The 25,595-nt window shown below is 44.5% G+C and overlaps 1 protein-coding gene across 1 annotated transcript; it reads left to right on the top strand.

Moving 5' to 3' along the window:
* Nucleotides 1-8: 8 nt before the first annotated feature.
* On the top strand, nucleotides 9-24,045 carry LOC139057395 (DNA damage-regulated autophagy modulator protein 2-like). Its single transcript, XM_070535479.1, has 8 exons — nucleotides 9-418; nucleotides 1,201-1,278; nucleotides 5,526-5,647; nucleotides 7,359-7,513; nucleotides 7,905-8,082; nucleotides 10,925-10,998; nucleotides 14,075-14,191; nucleotides 22,938-24,045. The coding sequence occupies exons 2-8, from the start codon at nucleotides 1,208-1,210 to the stop codon at nucleotides 23,088-23,090; spliced, it is 870 nt and encodes a 289-aa protein (XP_070391580.1). The 5' UTR covers nucleotides 9-418; nucleotides 1,201-1,207; the 3' UTR covers nucleotides 23,091-24,045.
* The last annotated feature ends 1,550 nt before the right edge of the window (nucleotides 24,046-25,595 follow it).

The following is a 25,595-nucleotide window of genomic DNA, read 5'->3' on the forward strand; positions in this document are numbered from 1 at the left end:
TTTTGGTTGCTCGTCTATCGCACCTGCAGGACCCGCACGCGAGTGTTTCCTCCTCCTCGCAAACTGCAATCAGCCCAGATTCCCTGATCCTATAATTGCGGTTTCTCCGCTTTGTGTTGCGATATTCGCCATTACTTACGCAATGCTCAACTGATACGAAGGGCCTTGATAAGAAGACGCATTGTTCCAGTTGTGCGCTGATCATTCCAACCGTTTCCAACTTCATTTGGTCGGTCAGGTAACGACGAAGCGCCGATGGATACTTACATCCTACAGTGATTCAGTGCCCTGCAGTTTTGACTTTCGTTTCGCTAGTGCGAGCGGTTTCCTGTCTCGAACTGCCGCATAAACGTTAGATACGACGTGTACTACGTTACCATCGATGCTCTTCACCTCAGTTAATCCCTCAGCGGCGTGGGTAAGTTCAAACGGATTACGCATCACCCGAGCAGATACAAGGAACGTTGTTGTCGTACGGGCGTTCGTCACTCTTGTCTGCTACGCATATTACAGAGCATTAACCTTATGATGTCACTCAGAACTAAGTAGCTGCTAAAATATGTCGGATATGCCTTGAAGATGTGCGTCAAAAATTGTGTGAATACACAATTCGCGTTCGGGTTTCGTAGCCCGACACGTCAAGGGAATCCATCGACTCGCATGGACTGAACGTTATAGAATCCTGCTATGTGACACCGTTGTAGTCATTTCTCCGAGTGCATACGCCATGAATTTGATTGCTGGACGCGAAAGATTCAATCTCTTACGAGAGGAAACTAACTGGCAATGGTTGAGCGCAAGCATCGCGCACATCTTTTCTGTCATGTTGACGGGAGTCGCGTTTTTCTTGAGCACTTCTGTATTGTTACATGCGCCTGCGAAACGTTCGTCGGTTTTTGTCCAGCACGCGTCAAGAGACAAAAGCCGTTGTGTTGCATCGCAAACGCAGCACTGTTTTCGTCAGTAAGATACAATTGTGTCTCCCCCGCGGAGCATACATACGGGCCTCCTCGCGGCTCAAATGTCGCTCAACATTTGTGTAAGATACTGGATAAGACCTGTCGTTGTAGTGCTTCCGTGGAGGGCTGGTTAAATTTTGCTTTGATTTTGATCATGCGTCGGAAACGGAGAGGGAGGGGAGGGGGGTTGGTCAATGAAGTTGAAGCAGGTGCCTTCTGACACATTTTTTGATGCTCGCAGCGCTAAAATGCCCCTGACTCGAGTGGAACTACTCCCTCTGTCGGTCTTCGTTCTATTGCCTGGCACCTTCATAGTTACGTGAGTGTCCTTTATTTATATTTATTTCGCCAGTGTTTAAAATCAAAGAAAAACAAAAATGAGGGAAAGAAATAACATTAAGGTGCCATATATTAGTGCACAACTGTGTGTTTGCATTACATTGTCAGATTGATTCGTGTTGAGTTACACAGGTTTTTTTGCTTGCATTTAGTGGGGAAGCTTTCTGTCTTGTGGTTCTTTTGTGCTGTCGATGGCTGCCATGCCCTTTGCCCAAATGGTACTGCAGTAAACATAAGAGAGTGGGCCTCTTTATTACAAAGCTGTTTAGCACTTCACTCTGGTAACCATGTCTGTGGCAGCACATTCGCAGTCACATGTGACCCTTGCCTTTTTAAATTTCTTTCTGTAAACACATCTTGTTTGCAGTCACAGATCTCGAGATTATGTTTGGCGAAATTCTGTGACAGCCATGCAGTGCTCAATGCAAGACCTTAGACTATATCCACCTCAATTTTGTGATTCATGCTGTGTCATACATACTTTAATAGATGTTTAAAATTGTCCTTGAACTCATATTTGTAGAGTGGATTGTTAAGCTTGTTACACTTAGTGTTTCAGTTCTTTTTATTGTGTCATGAAGAAGATAGTAATGCATTGTTTTATTTCAGATACATTTCACAAATTGATTTGCTGTCGGTATAAAATGAGGTACAGTCATAGTGACTTGCTTGAAGTCATAAACTACTCAATGCCACTAAGAGTTGGTTATTCATCACCAGCACGTAAACATCTTAGGTGCACACTATAGCCTGAGTGTCTTGTAGTATATTGTTACGGGGAAGCAGAGTAGATAAACTAGTTGCATGGTGTATTTACAAGGCGTAGCAACCACTGGCCAACATGGAACTGGGCATCAAGCAAGGTATGTCGCCGTTCTCGGATTGGTCAGACGCTGCTTATGGCTATGTCCCACTAAATCCAAATGTCCCCATTATCTTCTTCGAATAGCATGTTGTATGACCCCGTGTGGCAGAAGAATCCACAGCAGAGAATGGTTGGTAATGCTTAAGTCGTGAAACGCGAACTTCGGTGGACAACGGAACGAATGTAGTGAGGCTGGTGGACACAGTCTCATATGTGACGTCAATCACTTGACGAAGGACGTCGTATGGCCACATGTAGCGAGGAAGGTGCTTTTCAGAAAGACTCACACCTCAGGAGGGGCCCAAAGTAGCACGAGGGCACCTGGAGCAAAATGTTTGTCACGGTATTGCTAGTCATAAAGGTACTCATGATTGTGTTGGGAAGCAGCAAGTCTACTATGAGCTATCAGCCATGCGTAATCAGCTCATGCAATGGTGTCGCATGCATATTCACTAGTTCAAGTTGCAGGTGAAGGAAGAAATGTGTCCAACAGTAAAGTTGGTTCCCGTCCAAACAAAAGGTAGAAGGGAGAGTATTCAACAGTGTCATGGCGGGAGAAATGATTAACAAACGTCACGTATGCCAGGCTTAATTCCCAGTCACGGTGGTCAGCCGACACGTACTTTGAGAGCATGTCTGTTAAGGTGTAATTCAAGCACTCTGTGAGCCCGTTTGTCTGGGGATGATATGGTGTGGTGATGTTGTGCTGTGTGGAGCAGCAGCGTAGGATATCATTCGTGACTTTTGACAGGAAGGTACGGCCTTGGTCAGACAGCAATCGACGTGGGGCACCGTGTAGTAAAATTACATCACGGAGGAGAAAATCCGCCACGTCTGTAGCAGAGCTGGTCGCCAGCGCTCGTGTTGTTGCATAGCATGTTATGTAATTGGTAGCGATGGCAGCCCATCTGTTTCCAGAAGTAGGTTTAGGAAAGGGCCCAAGAAGGTTCACACCGACACGGAAGAAGGGCTCAGGTGGGACGTTGATGGGCCGAAGATATCCAGCAGGAAGCGTAGACGGTTTCTGTCGCTATTGATAGAGCTCGTAGGCACTGACATACCGCCACACTGAGCTGGCTAAGCCAGGCCAATAGAAGCGACGGTGTACGCGGTCATGTGTTTGAGTAACACCAAGGTGGCCAGCAGTTGGGGCGTTGTGAAGCTCACGAAGAATGGTGGAGCGCAGGTGTGATAGTATAACTAGGAGAAGATCAGGACCGTCAGGATACACATTACACTGATATAAGGTACCATCCTTCAGGGTGAACATGTGCACAAGGGCATCACTGGGAGAGGATTCCAGGCACTCGATTATTTCCCTTAAGTAGGAACCCTGACACTGTTTGTCGGCTATGTTAAGCAGCTGGCGCACAGAAAAGACTCAATTGAGGGATTCAGTGTGCGAAGAGTCACAGTCGGCCAGAGGGTAATGGGACAAACAATCTGCATCTCTATGCAGGCTCCCTGTCTTGTATACCACTGTTTAGGTGTACTCCTGCAGGTGCAGTGCTCATTGAGCGAGTATGCCTGTGGGATCTTTCAAAGATGCAAGCCAATACAAGGCATGGTGGCCAGAAACTACTGTGAACGGTCGGCCAAATAGATAAGGGCTAAATTTTACAATTGCCCATTCAAGGGCAAGGCACTCATGTTCTGTAACAGTAATTTAACTCCGATGTAGACAGTAAGCTGCTGGTATAAGCGATGACGCAGTTCACTCCACGTTGGCATCGGGCCAAGACGGTGCCTATCCCGTAATCACTCGCATCAGTGCGTGCTTTGGTTTGAGCTGATGGATCGAAGTGGGCCAAAATGGGAGGCGTTATGAGGAGTGTGGTTAACTCGGAGAAAGCCGCGGCTTGTGCAGGACTCCAGGTAAAAAGTGTGTCATGTTCAAGAAGGCCTGTGAGCGGTTTTGCAATCACTGCAAAATTCTTCACAAACCAGTGAAAATAGGAGCAGAGCCCCACAAAGCTGCGAACATCTTTGGTAGACTTGAGTACAGGGAAGCCTTTCATGGCTTGAATTTTTATGGGTCAGGTTGTAAGCTGGCAGCATCCATAATATGGCCAAGGCTAGTAATGTGGTGATGGCCAAAACAGCAGTTCGATGAATTCAACTAATGTCCGGCAAGGCGGAACATGTCAAGAATTGCTGAGAGGCATTCAACGTGTGTATCAAACGTAGGCGAAAACACAGTCACGTTGTCTAAATAACACAAGCATGTATACTACTTGAACTCGTGAAGCAGGAAGTCCATCATTTGCTCGAATGTGGCTGGGGAATCATACAGACCAAAAGGCATGACCTTGAACGGGTAAATCCCATTGGGAGGTGTAAAAACCGTTTTCTCTCAGTCAGTTTGGTCCACAGCAATCTACCAATATCCAGATCAAAAGTCGTTAGAAGAGAAGTAAGCGGCCTCATTCAGACAATCAAGGGCATCATCAATTCGTGGAAACGGGTAAGCGCCTTTTTTCATAATATTATTGAGGTGATGATGGTCCACAAAAAAGTGCCACGATCCATCCTTCTTTTTAACTAAAACAACAGGGGATGCCCAGGGACTGGATGATGGCTCGATAATGTCCTTTGCAAGCATCTTGTCGACTTCCTGCTGCGTGATGCTTCTCTCAGACGCAGACACGCGATAGGTGCGCCGGTGAACAGGGTTGACATCACCTGTGTTTATGCGATGCGTGACAACGGACATCTGGCCCAAAGGGCGATTATCAAAGTCGAAAATATCTCGCTAAAATTTGAGATATGACTGAAATGAACCATATTAATAAATCAGCAGTCTTGAAATTGTACAAAGAACACAACTGTTTTTTATTTTTTCTAGTGGTATGTACCTGATCACTGCCCTTTGCACAGCTGATGCCAAAATAAGTGCTGCCTTGCAAGGCTCCTGTGACATTTTTACATTCTAAGAGATGAAGGTTGCAGATTTTGTTTCCTAGTATTTTCTTAAACTAGTTCAGACATTCTTTTTGTATGTTACATTATTGCACACAAGCAGAATGCTCCTGTAGAATTTATATTATGGTTAGTTTGGTGGGACGAAATGTTTGGCACTTTAATTTTCCTACTTCATTCATGCACATCTCTTCAAAAAAAGGGGAAGAATTGGTGTTCACACTTAATGCTACCACAAAGCAACATTAACATCAAGTACACCTTGATTTCTGTTGACTTGCACATTACTGCAGCCAAAGTAGTGTGCTACATTTATGGCATGTTAGATTCACCATTTCTTCTTGCATATTTCTAATACCTATATGTAATAAGTTTGAATGTTTGTTATGTGTTTTCACATTGCTGGAGAATGCCAGCCTGATGCGCATGCGATAATGCCGCAGATACTTGATCTCGATACTCCTTGGCCATGTGGAAGTTGAGTTCCCATATATCAGCGACACGGGCACGTACGCCCCCGAGAGCTGCATATTCAGCCAGCTCCTCAACATCTGCTCTGTCTTGAGTGAGTCAAGCTCATTGTTCATTTCCTCCTTTTGCTGCTAAGACTAGTGCGTAGGTTGCACCTTGGAGCTGAAAGCTGCACCTATTGTTAAGCCTTTACAGTTTTTCGCAGATTGGCTGCTGTATTGTGCTTGTGTTGATTAAGCTGGCTGTGTCACATATAAGGTAGCACTACCTAACGTGCCCCATTGTTTACTTGTGCTTCATGGCTCGCGCGAAAATTTCAAGTAAAGCTACGCATTTTCACCTTGTCCATAGAGGTCTCAGGGTTTATTTCGTATACCTGTCTAGAAGACAGGCTACCTGAGAAAGAATTATGACAGAGCTTGCTAAATATAGCATGTAATCATTACTCATTATACGAGATTTTAGCTCACTAAATGTTTTGTTTTGATCTGCCCATGTGCCTTCAATGCACATCAAATGAAAGATTAAGTGCACAGGTTATAGTGACTTAAATAAAATTCTCATTGGTACACTATGCCCTGTGTGAGACGTTAATCAAATTTTTGCACAGAAATATTCTGCTACACAACCTTACGCACATGTTGTCACTTTCATAATGGCTGGTTGAGCTTTGCCACATTATTCAAGATGATTTGTCTTAAGGTCCTAGGCAAACTCTGAAGTACATGCTATTTTTTTTTTTCAAATTTATTGTAATCCATGTGAGCTTTTTGTCATTCTTGTTGTTGCTGTGGTGTTAGCTCACATAAAAAGTCGATAGTGATTGACATTTTCATTTGGTTACCTACTAAGTTAGATAAAGCCCACACTTGTTCTACAACAGTAGATTAACCTTTTAACTACCATGAGAAATTTTTTTAAAAATTGGTGAGAAATTATTTTTTTTTAACCTGTATTTATGTTGCCTTTTTCTCCCTAAAAATATGATACCACGAATGCCTATAGCACTTTTACTTCTCTTGTTAAAAAAAATGCAAGAGGCTATTATTTATGTGTCAGAATTATAAAGTAGTGGAACCTTCATCATGAGGAGTTAACCTGTCATCAGCATTTAAGGGGTTAAAGCTCTTTTGGGGTCACAAGTTCCTTTCTTGGGAAAACTGGTGACACTTACATCAAACCTGTTTTTTTGTGAGTCAAGCCCACAGTTTGTTCCTTCCTTTCACCATTAGTAACAACTGCATAGCCCCTGTAGGCTTTATTTTTAACCACTTGCATTAATTATTTTTTGTCTGCTCATGATTGTGAATTATATGCAGCATGTATATTTAGTTTCTTTCTGGCTAAAGCCTTGTCATTCCAGACATAGTTGATGCTCCTGTGGCTGCAATGCCACTTCTGTTTAAGTGTGACTGGCACAAAATGTTGAAAGTTATCCTAAAGGATTCTTGCAAAGTAATTAACAAAAAAAGGCTCTATGGCATGCATATATTAGTTTGCATGTGTGTTCAAGAACTTCAAGTTTATGAAAGTAATGTAGAGTAGTGTATATGGTACAGTGCAGACCTGGGACATGAAAGCCCATCCTTTTATCTACTTAAAGTTTGTTGAGGGCATTGCGCAGCAAGTGTCGAACCTAGTCCTGTATAGTTCAATGAACTCGCACTGAAGAGAGGGATAGCTACGCTTATAACTGCATGACTGCTTCAGCAAGGAGTGCTGCTTTTGTCCTTTAGCATTTGTTATGTTCAGGGAAACTGAGTTCATGCGTCTTTGCACATAGCATTTTGATTTTGTACCTGCAGTGGCTGCGACAGTATATGTGCGTTACAAGGAAGTGGAGCAGTACTACAGGGACCATCTGTCCCAGGAGTCACCTCAGGTTCTTCGGATGAATGCTAGTGGTCTCTGGCTGGGCTGGATATCATCGCTGGGTGTATCCATTGTTGCCAACTTTCAGGTGATTATGGTGGCTTCATTACTTCCTGACCTGTAAAAAGTAGATACAAAGTAGATCCTTGTATGACTGTGCAGCTTAAACTTCTTCTAATCAGGATAGTACTTTGAGCAAGTTGGTTGAAGTTCATGACGAAAAACACTGCAATACACCAAAGCATTGAAAAAAATGATAGGAGTGCAGCCAAGTCGGCACCTGTGTTCGTGCTTTTTCCCATTAACAATCCTATTTCTCTTCTTGCATTTCCGAGTTTTGTGCTGCTCTTACGTCATAGACTTCTCTGGTAGCCTGAAGGCCATTACTGGTTTTAAGTGTGGGAGAGACGGGTGTCTGTTTGCTGTAGTTGAAATTTGTGTAGGAAAAGTCTATTTCTCAAGTGCATGCTTGTGCGCAGGAGACAGAGGTGCTGTATGTTCACCTCTGTGGAGCCCTGCTGGCAGTGGGTGGAGGCACGGCGTACACGTGGATCAACACGCTGATGAGTTTCCGCATGCACCCGCTGGTGAACACACGCTTCATGGCATGGCTTCGCCTCTTCCTTTCTGTGGTGGCGACAATAGCCTTCATCAGCAGTATCCTTTGTCTGTTTTGCCTTAAAGAAATTGTGCAGAAGGAAGGTAATGTTGTGCATCTACAAAGCGTGAAGAAAAGCAGCCAAGGAGAGATGTTTACAAAAGTACAAACATACATGGACACATACCATTGCTGGTTTCATCGCCGCAATTTCCCATGTGGCGTCCCATGTCACCTATCAGGTGGGGACCTCCTCAGGTTGGGGAGGAGCACCACTTTCCAAGTGTTGATGTCCCGTAATGGCCAAACACCTGGCCGAGAGCACGCTTCTACCTATTTTACCAGTAAGGCACTCGGCGACAGCTCCTACAGCTCCAGTCTGTTTCCCACAGCCTTGGCAGTTGCTTTGTACAATAAAAGCTCATTAATACGTATTCTGCGGGAATGCTACGAAAATTCGAATTATACAAAATTCGAACTAATGAAAGTCAGAGAAAAAAATTGCTCGGTTAAGGCGCGTAATAGTCCAACGTAGCATGAGCGTGCGCAAGCACACGTTACGTCACATTGGTGAGAACAGCATCTATAATTCGAAGCACTGGTGCAGCCAACGTAACCGGATGTGGCCAGCACCGCCCGACATGCCCGACGTCGAGATGGCTCTTGCTCCATCTGGGTGTTCGTCGCGCCGACCGCGCCGATGTGTGTGTCAGCGCAGTGGGCACGGTCACACACATCGCATTGCGTGGAAAAAAAAGGTGCCCACGCCGTCTCGCCGACCGTCGCAGGCAGCCGTCCAAAATAGCGCGTGGGTTGGATGTCGTTCTGCGCATGCTCTGAGGAGAACAGCCGACGGCATGTGCTTCGAAGTCTAAAGGGGACGGTATTTTGGCTGGCGCAGCGCAAGCACCCTAGCGTGACTGGGCGCATGCAATGCGCCAACGCTTGCCACAGGAACAAGAGCTGCATCCTAAAATGCACTCTCAAAACGCATCACAACCTGCTGCGACGTTGGTCTCGGTTGTACTTTCGTAAATGCACTAATTGCATGCTGCCGAGTTCCTCTATATGCATAGGTGGCGTCTAAACACGTATCCCAGCGATGCTTTCCTTTGAGTAATAGCCAGGAATATCAAAGGCTATGCTTTTTGGTACTGGGAGCGCTGGCAAATGTCACGACCGCCGTGTTATAGACTACCTGGTGCCGCTTCTCGGCAAAAAACACCTCATAGATAAAGAGAAAAGCTTCCAAGTTGTAACAAGAAAGAAAAAAAATGAATGAAAGAAAGACAGTTTTGCCCGAAAGATGAAGCATCGATTGCGACAGCAAATTAGTAGACAGCGGTATGAAGTAAGGATAGTATTTTTTTCGGCTGTATCAACTTGTAAACATTCGCTTGCAATAACTAAAATACTAACCATGGTGTCAGCGCACACAGCAAACATGAACACATCACACCCGATGACTATGGACATTCGCTGTCAAAACGCTGGCATGAGGAAACGCAGCAACAGCAGCGTGGAAATTTGAATTCGTGCTGTCTGTCACTTCTACACAAAGTGAGCGCTGAGAACATAAAGCATGCACAAACCTACGGGCTGCCAACACAACTAGACTCTGCCCCCAACGCAGATCGCTCTCAAGATACGGCCGTGCGACCACGTGCAACCGCCACATGCGCAGTTGCAGCCAGAGAGAATGCACGCCCCTGGCACCTAGCAACTTTAGGTACCTTGTGCGCGAGAGAAGACAGTGTGCTTCCACTTCCCATGCGTCCCTAGCACGTGGGCGAGATTGAGCCGTGATCATCGGCTCAAGTAGCCCCTCTTACTACAAAATAAACTTCCACCAACTAGCCCAACTTGCCGCTCTTCTCGGCTCCCTTTGCACGCTTTCACTCACACATACAGCTTAGGGCGCGCGGCGACGGTGTTATCGCCCTTGGACTTTATACGGAACCTCGCAGTGACGCCGACACCCACGCTGACGGCAAAATGTGCTTGAAGCAACCATATAATTGCTATCACAATAAATAAATAAATAATTAATAAAGACAGGCGGCGCCACGTCCGTGTTTTCGTCTTGAAGGTCTTGAGAGAGGGAGACAACCGACCTGCAACAGGTGGCTGCAGATGGAAAGAGCAAAGCTGTGCGGCAACGATCGTCACCAGTGTGCTCCCGTGCACTAGCACTCTCCCCATCCACAATAGCACGTAGTTTGAATTATCGGTGGCGGTGCGGATTTCAGTGTTCATTAGCAGGATGTGTTACATATTGCTTTCAATACATTGTTGGATGGACCGCGGTGGCTACTTCTAATTATCCTAAATTTTGAATTAATCAGTTGTGAATTAACGAGCTCTTACTGTACTGAGGTTGTCTGTGGTTGGACAAGGCCACGAATATAAAATCTCTATAGCACCACTGTCAAGATAAGAATCCCTGAAAGCAACCCAGCTCCATGCCGGGGGATATCTTTACCCATTATAAGAACCAGTGGGTTTCTGAGGACATCGCAATTCGAACTCATACGAAGTAGGTGCTCAATCACCAGGCTACTCGCTGTTGTCCAGTGCACTCTATACATGCCGATTGTAAACTGAAGGAATTTGTGATCATGGCAGTCGTGATACGGATGTTGCTAGTTCATGTGACGTGCACAGTACACTGCATAAATATTGACTGACGCCCTTGATAAATAATGCAAAACAATGGCTGCACATCTTGACTGCCTAGAAGCTGTTTGGATAGTTCTAGAATGCAGTTAAGCAGTTTTGCAAAACCATGCTGTACTTTTGTCTACTTCAAGGAGGAAACTGCTGGCTGCTTCTCTCCCATGCTCGCTTCTTCGAGCTTTCGTTTTCTTTGTGTTGTAAACCTCCTTGACTCAACCATTTCAGCCGCCATTACAGCACCTATGTCGATTTCCAGATTTCATGGAAAGGACAAAACAAAATGGAAGCCTGAAGATGGGGTTTGTTCTGATCTCGATTATTTTTCTTCATTGACATTATCTTATATGTTTGGCAACAAGTTTTAAAAATAATTGCATGCTTAGTATCCTTGCTGGAGCACAGCAGGCATTACAGCATGGGACAAAGAAGCTTTCCCAAGACATTTCTCATTGTACAAGCAGTGTCTGCGCACAACAGTAACGATCATCGGTGTTGCTACTGTCACACTGAAATATAAAAGAAAAGGCAAATGATTTAAGAAACAAAGGTATAAACAGCATAAAATTGAAAGCACTTTTGTACTTCCATAGATTATATTTTCAATCTGTTGCTTTTGATTTCACTGTATTTTTTGGTGTGCATCAGTTGACATCACTAGTGGAAGTATATGAGGAAACAATAGCAAACTATTAATGACTGGTCATACTTTCTGCGTTCGTTGTTTTCACATCATAAGCTAGCCATAAACTGCTGACAGTCTGTCTGGCAGATGTGCTATGGCATTGTTTTCGTGGGCAGTTAAAGGGCCCCTCACCAGGCCACATAGACAATTTCGGTTATACGCTGGAAGTTATTGTGTCCTCTAGGGAGTGTTCTACCCAAAAAGTTTTTCGAATCTGTTCATTAATAGCCGAAATAGAAATATTTCAGTGCTGCGAACCTATGATTTCAGGAGGCGAGCTCCACTGCCCAGAGAGACTCTCTCTCCACTTGCCCCGTCTAGCCTCTGCAAGTGAAAATTCTACCCTGCGTTCTCCCATACCGGAGCTTGAGGATCGCGTGACGCACACATCACGAGCCCCGCTTTCGTTTATTTTTCTCCTCACTTTTTTGCAGTACGGTGCACTTTTGCTGACGGCGTCGCGCGCAAGCTGTTGCGATTTTCATGTTTTGCGCAGCACACGATTTTGCATGCTGTCCACGGGGACATCTGACTAGCGGTATAAGTCAGTGCTAAACAAATACTGAGGTAGACACAAGCAGATGAAAAGCATGATCGCGCACTGGAACACGGTAGAAAATGACATACTTTCGTTGTCTGCACACGCGACTGCATAATGTGAGAAATGGCAGATGAAATTGAAGTACATCTCTATTGCTGCGGTGCAAAGTAAAACAAGAACACGCAGACCTTCAGTTTATGTCGATTTGTCTGAGACATTTGATTATTTCTCTAAACAATGATTAGTTTATTGAACTAACAGATTATACAAATAACAGATGTTGCCTTGAATAATTCTCAAAGTCGCATGTTACTACGAGCGACATCACAGCACAAACACATGTACATTACCGCACTAGCACGTATATGTTGTCCTCCAGCTTGGAGCGCAAAGCTCGCGAGACGAAGGGCAAATGGTGTTCAGTTTGAAATTTCGGCTCTTTCCACAGCACGTAGCAATGTAATACATAGCGGACACGATCATTAGCACGCGTAGTGTGCACTGTACTTGTCAGCTCAAAATGGCCAGACCTGGTGAGGGGCCCTTTAAGTTAATATTAAGTTGTTTGCAGTTTCTTCACTTTATTTTAATTAAAATTCCAGTGCTGTATCTGCAAACAACTTCATTCTTGCGAATAATCTAAAATCTGCTAACAAGTTTGTCCTGAATGCAATTGTCAGAGCCAGCTTTTCAAATAGCGTACTCCTATAGGGGCATCGCCATTTCACAAAGTTTATTATCAGCAAACAGTTTCACAATTTTAACACTACGATATTATAAAAAAAATAAAGGAAACGAATGAAGCTTATAAAGAAAGCTTTTTGCATACAGTAAAGTGGAACTTCGATATGATCAGTAAATTTAATATTTTTTTTGCCAATATTGGTATGTAATGATTTTATGCTTGTAATGAACATCAGAAATAGCAAAGATACTTTTGAGTCGTGCGATACGTGGTTGTAACAAAAGTCAGCTATATTGATGACTCGTTGGTACATTCCCATTACGTACGTTTTCCCGGCGCCAACTTTCGCAATAGAGAACACAAAAAATGACCCAATAGAGTTACGCTCATTTTTTACTGGTTCATACATTCCCGAAAAACACGCTGTTTCGGCACCAATGTCTAGTACATCACCAAACTGCAATCGTATGATAAGTTTTCCGGCCGCCAGATCCCATGTAAACAAGAAAAAGTGTGAGGCGCGTGCAATCGAGAACAGTATATAGCTGCCTGCTGCGGCAGCTTCACCGCAATACCCACCCGCCTGTCTCACATGAAAATGCCGGCGCGCACTCAGTTTCTCATGCCAGTACCAGAAAATCTTCACCGGGGTCGTCACACGCAGCAGTCACAGCTATCACCACCAATTCTATTGTGATAAACATCTTGCCTATCTGTTTCACAGTGCGTGGTGCCGTCTAACGTTTAGTGCACTCTTTTAACATGCGATAACCGAAACTCACCGTCATTCTCTGCTGCAGACTGCGATCGTATATCTTTTGTGGCCCTTAGTTCCCATGTGAACAAGAAAGGGCGCGAGGCGTGCGCGATCAAGAACGGTATGTAGTCGCCCATCTCACGTGAAAACGACGGCGCGCACAGTTATTTCAGTAACAGCAAATCTCTGCCCCAGTCGTTGCACGCCGCATTTACCTCTCTGTTTTACAGGGCATGGTGCACATAGTGCCATTGGTAGTGTACTGCACGCTTCAAGTTAACGATAATCCAAACGTGCCACCATTCCCTGCTGCAGGCGGTGCAACGTGGGCATCACGTTTCGCTTCGGCGGCATCCGGCGTCACCCACCAGCTCGATTTCAATTCGGTTTCCCGTCATCCTTTTAAAACACCACGCAATAGGAAAAAAACAAAACTCGTCTCCGGCCGCTGGAGCACCTCCAGCTCTGCAGCGAACCTCGCGACGCTTCGCATTACGGAGATGCCAACATTAATTGTATGTCAAATTTTTTTAGTTACTTCGGATTGTTCGTTTTACCAGTTAGTATGTTTTTCTCGTGTTTCTTTTTTTTCAAAACTTATGAACGAGGTTCTATTGTATATCAACAAAGCTTAGTAATAAGGCCAGGGCTGTATATTGTTTCTGGATGTATGAAAACGAACCAGTGCTCTTTCCCCATCCCAAATGCAGGGTTACCACCTTCACGTGGCAAGCACGGCATCCGAGTGGGTCTTGGTGTTTGCGGTGGACCTGTACCTGCTCACGTTTGTCAAGGAACTGCGCCAAATCTGCCTCAGCTCTCCTAAGGTGCATAGCTCATGGCGGCAGCGGCACAGAGCGCATGCCCTGTTTCCCTGGGCCATTTGTGCTGAGCGCAAGCAGTCCAAGCAGCAATGCTCGGTCACCAGAAGTACACTGTATTAAATTTAGTTTTGGGGGAACTGGGAATGGTAAAGTCAGGTTCTTGCCCTCCGAAGCTCCACTCCTCTTTTCATAGAAAGGACCGAGGCAAGTCCGCTATGTAAAATGAACAAACTTTATATCGGGGCATATAGCGTACAACAAAGGGCAATACAAGATCTGCCTGGTGGCAAGCAATCTAGAGTAACTCCCATGGATCTAGTCCACGTGTACAGCATACGAGGCTTCCTCACCTCGTCTACGACAGGAAAGAATCCCTCACTTAGTCCGATGGCCACCTAAACATGCAAAAACTTAGTGTGATCTGGCGACCTGCGAGAGTGACATAAATTATTCAGTTCTTTATTGGTCTCTTTTCATATCGTTCTCTCTACCTGACATCAAGCATCAGCTTCGCCATTGGCTAGGTCTATCATTGCATCTCTGTTGTATTCCTGTAGTGCAGTACTGTAAGTGAGACGGGTCCCATGAGATATGTGCCTTTGGTCGATACAGCGCTGGACAAAAATTAAACAGACGATGGGTGCTGGCACCAAATCTCATAGGGACCATTGGCAACAGCTGGTGAATTATTGTCTTCTCAGTGGACTGTCTTTTCTGTCTCACCTTTCTTTTTTTTTGCACCAATAGTTCTTGTGAGCTATTGCCTTCCACTCGTGTAATTCAGTTGCAGTTTTCCTAATTTTCAAGTGTGCTTTTCTGCACTGAACATTTGCCCAATGAACAGCAAATTTATAGATGACTGGCGGCAGTGGTCATCTTTCAAATGAAGGCAAAGTGCTGGCCGCACATGCAGGGACCTTGTCTCTTGGGCATGGTTTCACCGCGAGAGCCACGTTCACACTTTTCATGTCATAATACATAAAAGCAAACTGCTCTGTGCTTGTACATGCTGTTTGCAAAAACGAATATGCCACCATTGGTTGGCAAAACTGCCTCACAGAAAAGCTAGGTTTACAATTATGAAAAGAATCTATTGGTGTCCATCCACTATCATCATATCAAAGTATAGCCAGGATGGGGTTCACTGGCTCAAAATTATCTGTGCTAAGCATTGAACAAGCATTCTGAGGACTTTGTGACTTTCTTTCTTTCCCTCTTCTTTTTTTTTCCAACTCATGCACTTAGATCGGCCATTTCTTTATAAACGCATGAGATATGTTTACCTACTGAAGGTGTGTAAATGTAATCCCTATTTCCCCACCCTTTTGCCGTTCTTGCTTGCTTCTCACTGATTCGCTTCATTTAATGAAGTCTAATTTATTTATTGAAAGGTCAGCCTAATTTATTAGTTGTTCAGGAATGAGGAGCCGTAATATTATGATACAGCTTTTGTTAGAAAGAATAAATATGTGTAGCATGAGTTTTCCAGTCAGTGTTCATGAGAGAGAGAGAGAGAGGGAGAACTTTAATGAAAACCAGCAGTTTAGTTAGCTGGGCCCATGCCTCCCATGATGGGACGTTGAGGTCTTGCCTCTTCACTGCTTCGTAGGCCTGCTGGGTAGCCCAGAGTTGTTTGTCGAGATGGGAGCTGCGCAGGGCACCGTGTCATCTCGGCGAGAGGGTCATGGGATTAAAGTCTGGGTATTGATATTTGCACTCCCATAGCATGTGGGGGAGTGTTGCTGATCGAGTTTTACAGATCTTGGACGTGTGGCTTGGGTAGATGTCGGGGTATATGATGCGATAGCGTGTGAGGGAGGGGTATGTATTGGTCTGTAATAGGCGAAGGGTAGTTGCCTGTGCTCTGTTTAACTTGTGGTGAAGGGTGGAAAAGGTTCTTCTTGCAAGGTAAAATGACTTCACAAGGTCATTGTATCTTGTAAGGCGGGCGCGTCCTGTGGGTGCACCTGCACCGTCTCCGGCACGGTTGACTAGTCCTCACGCTACGGAGTGTGTAACCTTGTTGAGGTTGGTCAGGTGCGGATAGACATCGCTGGCGTGTGCTGGGATCCAGACGAGGGTAATTTTATTTTCAAACAAATGCAGGGCGTGTTGTAAGATACAGAGTGATTGTTGAGAAATACGACCCTTGATGTGGTTGTTGACTGCTGTGCGAGAATCGCGTGTAAGAGGCTGGGTCAAGAGTGGCCAGGGCGATGGCCACTTCGTCGGCCCTTTCAGCATTTTGGGTAACGATGCTGGCAGCACGTCGGAGCAAGCCACTTGCGGTGGTAACCGCCGCAAAGCGACGTCCATCTTAGTATTCAGCTGCGTCGATGAAGGTTGCGCTGATGGTGTAGGCATAAGCTTTGATGAGGGTGGTAGCTTGTACCCGGGACTACCGCCTTTCCGGGGCAGCCGCTCTGTTATCTGAGCTAACCAGGCGGCTGGTAGATGGCAGGGCAGAGTCGGATTTATTGACAACTCAAAGCCACAGCAAGTGTTTGACGTAATAGTTCTGCGGAAACCTGCAAGATGGAAGGAAGTAATTAATAAATGGAAATGAGACATCCACCCCATCGTAGCAATTGCTACAAAGGAAACCCATACGGGTTCCTCAAAAGAAAAGCCTCGCAGTTGAGGAAAAAGTCGTCCTGGTCCGGGACTCGAAGCCGGGACCACCGCCTTTCCGGGGCAGCCGCTTAGATAAAAGATTGGACAAGTCGGATGAGGCTTTCTTTCATACCCCCTCGTTGGTTGGTCACTTGTTTCAGCAGTCTGGATGTATAAACGCCAATACCAGGAAATCGAACTCCACCTGAAGGATTGCAGACCCATACCCGTGGTTCCTAGCATCCGCATTCTTGGTATGACCATAGAAGCCAATGGAGCCAACTCTATGGCTATCTCCAAGATCCTTTGACAGACCACTAATACATTCAGTGTTCATGAGAAAATATTTTTTAGCATGAACGTGTGTGGATGATCCTTTCTTTCATTTGTTTCATCAGCATATACTGTATATCTTTAATGTATTTATTCTTTTAAAGAAATTCAGGAGTTTGTCTATTTTACCATGTTACAATTTAAATTGAATTGCAGATGAGGTATACCTTTGTCATTATGTGCACACTTTGATCTCTGCCAGTGGCACTTGAAATGGGCATTACCGTATTACTCGAATCTAACATGCACCTTTTTTCCGATAACACAGGTCCAAAAATTTCATGTGCGTTAGAATCGAGTACAACCCTAAATCCACGTTACCATATCGCCATTGACATTCGAAAAATGGCCACCTCGTACACGCTTCTAGCCTAGCTGCCGTAGCTTCCTCCATGTGCATACCTCCATGTTGTACGTGTAACCAGGCGCTGGTGTAACCTAGTCTACCGCCTGTCTTCCTGTTTTCTACGCTTATTCAATAAGCTTGGTAGCGCCGACTGCGAAGACACGCCAAGTCCACCATGATGCCACATTTAAAAGGAAAGTTATCATGTGCGCAGAGATGGACAGAAATCGGGAAGATCATGGGCTTTCAGAGTTCCCAAAACTTGCTTGTGGAATGGGCACAAACAGAAGGAGAATATTTTCACCAGCAAAGCAACAAGGAAGGGTTTCAGTGGACTGAAGCAGGGCCGCTTCGCCGAAATAGAACAACTGCTCGTGGAATACGTGCAAGAGCAGTGAGTGGCACAGTGGCCTGTGACAACTGATCTGCTCAAAGTATGGGCGATGCTGTTAGCCCCTACAGAAAGGGCTAATGTGGAGTGACTTCAAAGAGAGCACGTGCTGGCTATCAAATTTTATGAAAAGAAAAGACTTTCCTCTTTGAAGGCAGACAGGGTTATGCCAAAAATTGCCCTAAATATATGGAGAGAAATTACACAGTTTTCAGCAGTATGTTTTGAAGTTGCACCATAGAAACGGCTACCACTTCGGACAGATCGGAAATGCCGATCAGACGCTGCTCTACTTTGACATGCCTGCCACCACAACCGTTGAAAAGAAGGGGGCGAAGCAAGTGCACGTTTTGTTTTCCGGCCACTGCAGGTGGGCACAAGCTGCCCCTGTATCTTCAGACGAAAGACGCTTTCGTACGGAATAGTGTTTCCGAGTGGTGTGATTGTGCGCACAAATGAAAAAAGGTGGATGACCACGGACTTGGTTGCTGACTGGATTGATAACGTTTGGCGGAAGAGACCTGGCGGCAGTTTGGGTCTGCGTGGGATGCTTGTGCTTGACGCGTTCAGGTGCCACCTTGACCAGCACATCAAGGACAAGCTGGCTGCATGCAACACTGACCTTGTCATGATACCTGACGGCATGACATCGCCGCTCCAGCTGCTCGATGTTTGTTTGAACAAGCCAGTGAAAGATAGAATTCAGGCGCTCTACACCAACTGGCTTGTCAGTGGCTGCCACAAATTCAAGCCCACCAATAAACTTTGCAAAGGACTTTGCTGGATGGGTGAAAGATGCATGGTGCACGATCCCGTATGCCATGGTCAACAAGGCCTTTAAAAAGTGCGGGATTTCGAATGCCATAGACGGCACCGAGAATGAGATGTCTGTTGATGACAATAAGGAGTTGTCTGATAGCGACGACGAGTGATATCTATTGCCCCACGCAACTCGTACCGGCGCAGTGAAAATCTTGGCGGCAAGGTACGCCGCTTCCATTTGTGTTTTTATTCATTGCAACTTCAGTGAATTGGGAATAAATCTGTTTTTTCCAGATGAGAGAAAATAATATTTTTATATGAAAGCACAAGGTGCGCTGTATTCTACTTTTTTTTGGTCATGTAAAACAGGTGTGCATTACAATCAAGGGTGCATTAGAATCGAGTAAATACAATACTGTCAAGCAGAAGTGACATGTTTTCCATTATGACAGGCGCCCAGCTCCTTCCCACTGTAGTCACTGGAATCGGATGAATATCTGTATGTGTCAGTGTTAACCCTTTGAGGGTCGAATTATTTTGAAAAAAACTTTCCCAGGTGGTCAAATTATTTTATTGCGGATCTTGAATGTCCAAGATGTATAAAGTCGGGAATAAATACTAAAAAAAAATTAGGAACAGTATTTTGGTGTCGGCATCACTCAGAACTGCAAAATGTTCAATAGTATTTCAGAGTGTGGTATCCTTGAAACACGAGTCTTCGCACAGCCGCAGAGAGCGAGAATACCTCATGAGCGGCGGTTATAAACGAGCTAAGAGCAGTGCCAATCAAGATAGAAATCAACTTCCGCCGCCCCTGCGATAGCGTGCCGACAAAGATAAAAATCACGTTTCGCGCGCCTCCGTTGCGGCGGAACCGAAACCGCGTTGCCGCCGAGAGCGAGAATACCTCGCGAGCGGCGTTATAAACAAGCTAAGAGCAACGCCAATCAAGATAGAAATCAACTTCCACAGCATCTGCAAGACAGTGCCGACAAAGAGAAAAATTACGTTTCGCGCGCCTCCGTTGCGATCACACGGCGAAACCGAAACAGCCAAAGGGGTGTTGCCGCAGTCTGCGCGACGACGCGCTGAAGCCAGAAGTCAGTTACCCCAAGAAGGTCGCACAAATTTCAAACGCTTCTTGTAAGTCCTAAGAGGTGGCAGCATCTCCTAGTGAGCGTGCATCGTCATTATGTCGCGAAATTTCAAACGGAGGGTCGAAACCGTACCCGTACGGCTAAGACCTTGCGGGACAGAAAACCGCCGTCGTACATGTACGGCAAAAACCGTCAAAGGGTTAATGGTCCTTATGGCTGATATGCATGCAATCCAGCAGTAGCTGCTTGTGTTAGGATATAGCACACCATTTCAGGAGCAGTCATCTGAAATTGTGTATCCCGCCATTATTGTCAGGGAAGTTAGCAGGCATTTGCAAACAAGATCTGGCATGTACGTGTCTGGAAATCTTGTGTCCAGTTCATGTGCGCACAAGTGGCACTTGCTACCCAAAGTTACATAAGCACTGCTTCTCATTAGCTATCAGAGTGGTGCAGTATCTGTTAAGTTTAGCCTGTGATTGGAGAACATATTAGATGAGCAGTGCTGAAAGTTGAGAAATAAAATGAAAATCTACTTTTGCAGTCTCTTGTTGCCTCAGTGTGGTGCTGTCTTCCAGGCTGCAAATCCCTGTGCTGTGTCTTTCTGTATATAGGGAAAAGAAATAATGCGTTCCGGTAATTGTCAACATCGCTTCTCACATGCATTGAAGCTTCTGACCCAACAGCTTATCAATACCATTCACAGCATGACATGGGCCACTATTGCTTGTTGATCGTGGGAGGCATGTTACTAGTGGGGCAGTGAAAAGTCTGCTTTCAAGCCTTTACAAAGCAGTCGAACCCTTCCTTGGGTGCCAAGAAGATGGCAGCCTTTCTTTTCTATGAATAGTAGGCCGCTTAGCACGCGTCTGCTCCTTTCTGAAGGACCTGACAAAAGTGTAATGATGCTGCCCTCACGTGAAGCAGTTTCCCTTCAAAAGCTATAGAGCTGGGAAGCATTACATTGATAGGAGCACACTTGACTGATTAGAAACACTTGAGCTCACATGCTGTATTTGTTGATAACTTATCAGCCCCAAATCACCTGCAGCAATTCAGAGGACTGGGTTGATGTCTTGTTCATTCTGTAGGTTTATCATCTGGATTCTTTATCAGAAAATAAGCTGGGGGTGAGGGGGGGCGGTGGCATCCTAGCTCCTGCAATTCCCTTTTGGGTTGTCACATGGTCCAGCACAATGCATTGTTGGGCTAGTTGGTGTGAATACCTAATTACTTTGTTTAGCACAAAACAAAGTAATTATGTTGTCGCATGTTGCTGAGCTCGCATGCTGTTATATGCCATTTGTATGAAAATCTCATTTTTACTTCGTTGCAAATTCACTGCACAGGTAAAATACTGTAGGTTGGAAAATTGTCCTTGTCCAGAGCACAGAAGTCTCAGAATTCTGTGTGCACATTTTTATAAATAATACGCTGTTATCTAATGGATGAAGTAGGCATGTAGTGGCATTCAATACATTCAGTTATTTTGGCAATGTAGAGCCATAGGACCAGAGGTGTTGAGTAAAGGTTGAGCGAAACATTGCAAGCTTAGCTCGGTAACAAACGCATTTCAGGGCTAGGCTCCACATTATTCTTGCTCACCTGGTTCCTTGCTTGTTACTGGCTTTGTTTGAAACTCCATGCTGAGTGCTCCTCACTTCTACAAACTCCTGCAAATTTGGAGGGAAACTTCAAAAGGACTACAAAAGACTTAATTTTGTGTGTGTGTGGGGGGGGGGGTGAATGTGTGCGTGCCTGCATGCATAAGCTCTTTGCAGTGCTTTATTGCTTTAGTTTTGCCAGGGTACCACATTTGTAACACCTCTCTCGTGCTAGTGACTTCCATGATTGGCCATTGCCGTTGTGTCTGTTTTGTTATCATGCTGGTTGCTATTGCCAGTGTCAAGTGTCCAAGTGCTAGCTGATTGGAGAACTGTGTAATAGAGGTTTTGTGATACAGGTTTTTGATTGTCAACATCTTCATATGTTAGAGAGTTTTAGCTTGTCTGGTATTCTGGTAAACGCAAGCAGACTTGACATTTTACCGCATGAACGAACGTGCAAACGTGAACAGTCCACACAGTGCAGCCACCTGGTGGTGCAAAGTTCAACCAGACAAATACAGCTATTGCAGTAATTATGTGTATTTTACACCATCAGCAAAGCAATATACACTTGATTACTGCTGCAATATCTGTATTTGTCTAGTTGAGTTCTGCATCACCAGGTGGCCGCACCATGCCCAACATTCACATTTGCGTGTATGCACATCAGGTAAAACACCCAGTTCACTTGCGTTTACCCGGACACTGGACATGCTAAAGCTCTCTATTTTGTACAAGAGCCTAAATGCTAGACAGGGAAATGTTTGTGAACTATCTTCCCCTTAGAGAGCGTATTCCCGCTTTCTGTTTGGGACTTGAGAGGACTTTGTTTGAAAGTAAGACCCCATGAAGTTCTGCAGGCTTGCCTGAAAACTTCAGTGAACACCTGAAACACTTCTGGCCTCCCTTCTCTGTGCATTGTCCTTCACAGTGTTTCATTGTGTTAATTTCATCAGAGCTCCTTCTGTTGTGTTACCCAAGTTGAAAGCTGCCATTAAGTGTCTTTTGTTCTGGGGATCACTGAACACGTCACAAGCACTTCAGTGAGGAAGTAGATTAAAAATTGTGCAGCATAATCATGCCCAATCTAGATGGGCACAGTGGGGATTTTATATGCACCAGGCCAGCCCCTATTCTGAAGCAGAACAGACAGCTGAGCAAGTTGGTATGATGCAGCACCGAGAGTGGATGATTGCGTACGAGTAAAGAATGCAAGTGCTCACTTGATGTTCACTCTGTCCACTTTCTTGGGCTTCACAATATGATAATGCCACCATATTTACATGCATGCTTACTGCTATCAGTAGCCATACTCTCGGAACAGATGAACAGTTTCCATGATGAAAGTTACTTTGGGGCTTTCTTAAGCTGTACTGTATGTCCCTTTAATGATTACTCATTTCGCTAATCTGCTCTTATAATTGTTTGCATCAGTTCTCGGTGAACTTTTGTGCTGATATTCCCAGTGAACCAAATAGCTATTCTCTTTTGTTATTATTTGGTAATATTTTCATATTTATCATCGCAATCCCTACGAAAGTCTGTTTATCCTTGTTTGGCCAGTTTGAGGCCCCAATAACTTCTTTTTTTCATATTGCAGGTGCAGTTTCTGGCAGAAGGCACTCATCTGTCAAGCTCAAGTGACGTGTACCATACACAAGACCACTTGGAAATTGCACATGCCCCCATGCCATCCTTGGGCAACGGGGCTTCAGATGTAGCCATTCTCACCACGCGAGCAATCGTGCACTAGTGTGGTGTGTGCTGTGCTAAGACTGTTGCCGTGCACTCGAAAACGTGCACATTCTAACTTGCGAATTTTTTGACTATGCTGATATGCAAGTGATATATATTATATATATACACATAAGTGGCTCGCCATCAACCGCTTGCATGCGGTTGTTTGGCAGTCGCCCTCATCATGCTGCAACAGCAGGCAATTGCATTACTGAGCCACAAGGCTGAGCCCGCACAGAAGTTCATCATTGCTGCTTGCCATTGTGTTCCTTTTGTTCACTTGCACTTCTGAAAGAGGAGGAATGTCTATGACATGCTGTGATTTGCTTGTGAATGATCATGATTCCTGCTGATTGTGCCCGCACACATCGTTGGTCTGAACTTTGCTCATAGTTTGCGCTGCCTGCTATGTATCGGGGGCGCATGCTGAGTCGGTCGTCTAGGTTACGATGCCACGATACATAGCCCACCGGTGATGTAAAACATTTTGCGAACATGGTCAGCCATCACCTGAGCAGTTCCAAGATTTTGCAAGTCCACTGTAGAGTATTTATATTTTCGTGTCTTCAAAGAGTCCTTTTGTAGGTAGCCCTCCTTGGCTATGGATTCCCTCGCATACTTTTAGTACTTCAGTTAGATTGTAGCTTTCTTGGTTGTTTTTTAGTTGAACGTCTCGCGCATTTTAGGAAGCATTGCTTCCCTTGTAGAGCCAGTTTATTTAACTTTACATGATGCCTTTGAGAGTAGCATTACTTCAGTAATGTGGGCATTCGTAAATCAATGTACAAGTTTATTTACTAATGAAAGGGCATAAATTCATGTAGCCTTTTTTGTTCTTTCCTTGTGGTTTAAAGAGCCTTAATTGTGTATAGTCTTTTTGAGCCCTGCTGATGCAGTTTGTATTTTTATTATAAATTAAAACTGATGCAGTTTGTATTTTTATTATAAATTAAAACACATTTTTAAAGAAAGTGTTCCTTGTGGTGAATGCACTACATTAATTGAAATTATTGCAAAGCACTTTGTAACATTCATGTAAGGTTCTGTGACATGCTTGCTTACTGACCTAACGTCCACATACAGGTACGCATGTCACTGAGCGTTTGCCCTCAAATGTTGTTCTGAAATAGCACAGGGAACAACGAATTAGTACAAAAACAGAAGGCACCATTCCATTTTACAGGAGAACTTTAAACATTAAAAACCCTTATATGTGACCTTAACTATGCAGAGATGGTTCCCATGTATGCAGTCATGCACACTGTTGGGCCAACTCAGAAACCGTAAATTTTGGGCATGTGCATATATTAATTTGACATGCTCATTTAATGGCATGTAATGCTTGTGTCGAAATTGGCTGTAAGGTGCAATTGCTGCTTTTAAGCATTATAGCATGGAATGTATTTGGGTCATGATTACAGGATAGGCACCATGTGTCGTGAAATAGATGTGTCAACTTGACGAATGCACACGGACTTTGTACACTCTATGGTGTAGTTCTGCTTCATCATCATTCCTGTGTATGATGCTTTAGTATGGATAGCATTCTTGGCAACGCAGTACTGGCTATTCGCAGTGTTATCCAAAGTAAACCAACAATAATGATTCCTATGCCATCGTAAACTTGCGCCTTCATGTGTTCATATGCATTCCATATGTAGTTTCCAGTGCATTAAACTTGAGTAAATAGCCTGAAAACATGTGCACTGCCAGAAGCACTGCTTGCATAGTATAGTGCATCGTACTGCTTGCACAACTTGGGTTTCCTTTACCTCAACAAACAGTTGCCGTCAAAGACGTGATTTTCATCTAGATGTCGCACTAGGTTTGACCAAACATTTTAGTATTCCTTTTTCAGGTTGTGCAAACATACTGACGGCAGAGCATGTGGGCAAGATTAGGCAAGGCAAGGCCGTAGGCGGTAGGATGAAAGCTAAACATTTAGGGAATCAAATGCAGTTAAAGTATAAATCGTAATTGAACATTGTCTCCAACTTTCCGGAGAGGTACAGCTTTTTTTTTCACCGAGGTTAAACTATGGATGGCAAGCAGTTTTGTTAAGCCGCATAAATATACATGTAAGCTCTCTAGCACAGTTGTGGTATGGCAACCTTGATGTAAGCTGACCATGGCAAGAGAGTTCATATCCATCTTGACAACTGTGCTGTGTGATGTAAGGTGTATGTACTTGCAGTATTTTGTGCACATAAGACGGCGGCATACCATGTAGGAAAGTTAACGGTTAGTGCAAAGAGAAGCATTCATACTTTTTCAAGAAATATAAATGGAAAGTACTGATCAGCGAACGTGTGCAATCAAATTTATTTTACTTTGTTGTTCCCACATCAGAACTCTTGGTGCTAGCTAACTTGGTTTTAGAAAGCCTGCAACATTTGATATCTTAACAGTAAAAGGTAAAGACAACACAAAGAAATGAAGCTTGCGGTAAAGCTTTTGCATGGGTTAATGCTATTAATTACACTTTCTGTATGCAAAAAAGTGCAGCTATATATATATATAT

This window comes from Dermacentor albipictus, chromosome 3, assembly GCF_038994185.2.
Source record: "Dermacentor albipictus isolate Rhodes 1998 colony chromosome 3, USDA_Dalb.pri_finalv2, whole genome shotgun sequence".
In the NCBI taxonomy this organism is placed as follows: Eukaryota; Metazoa; Arthropoda; class Arachnida; order Ixodida; family Ixodidae; genus Dermacentor; species Dermacentor albipictus.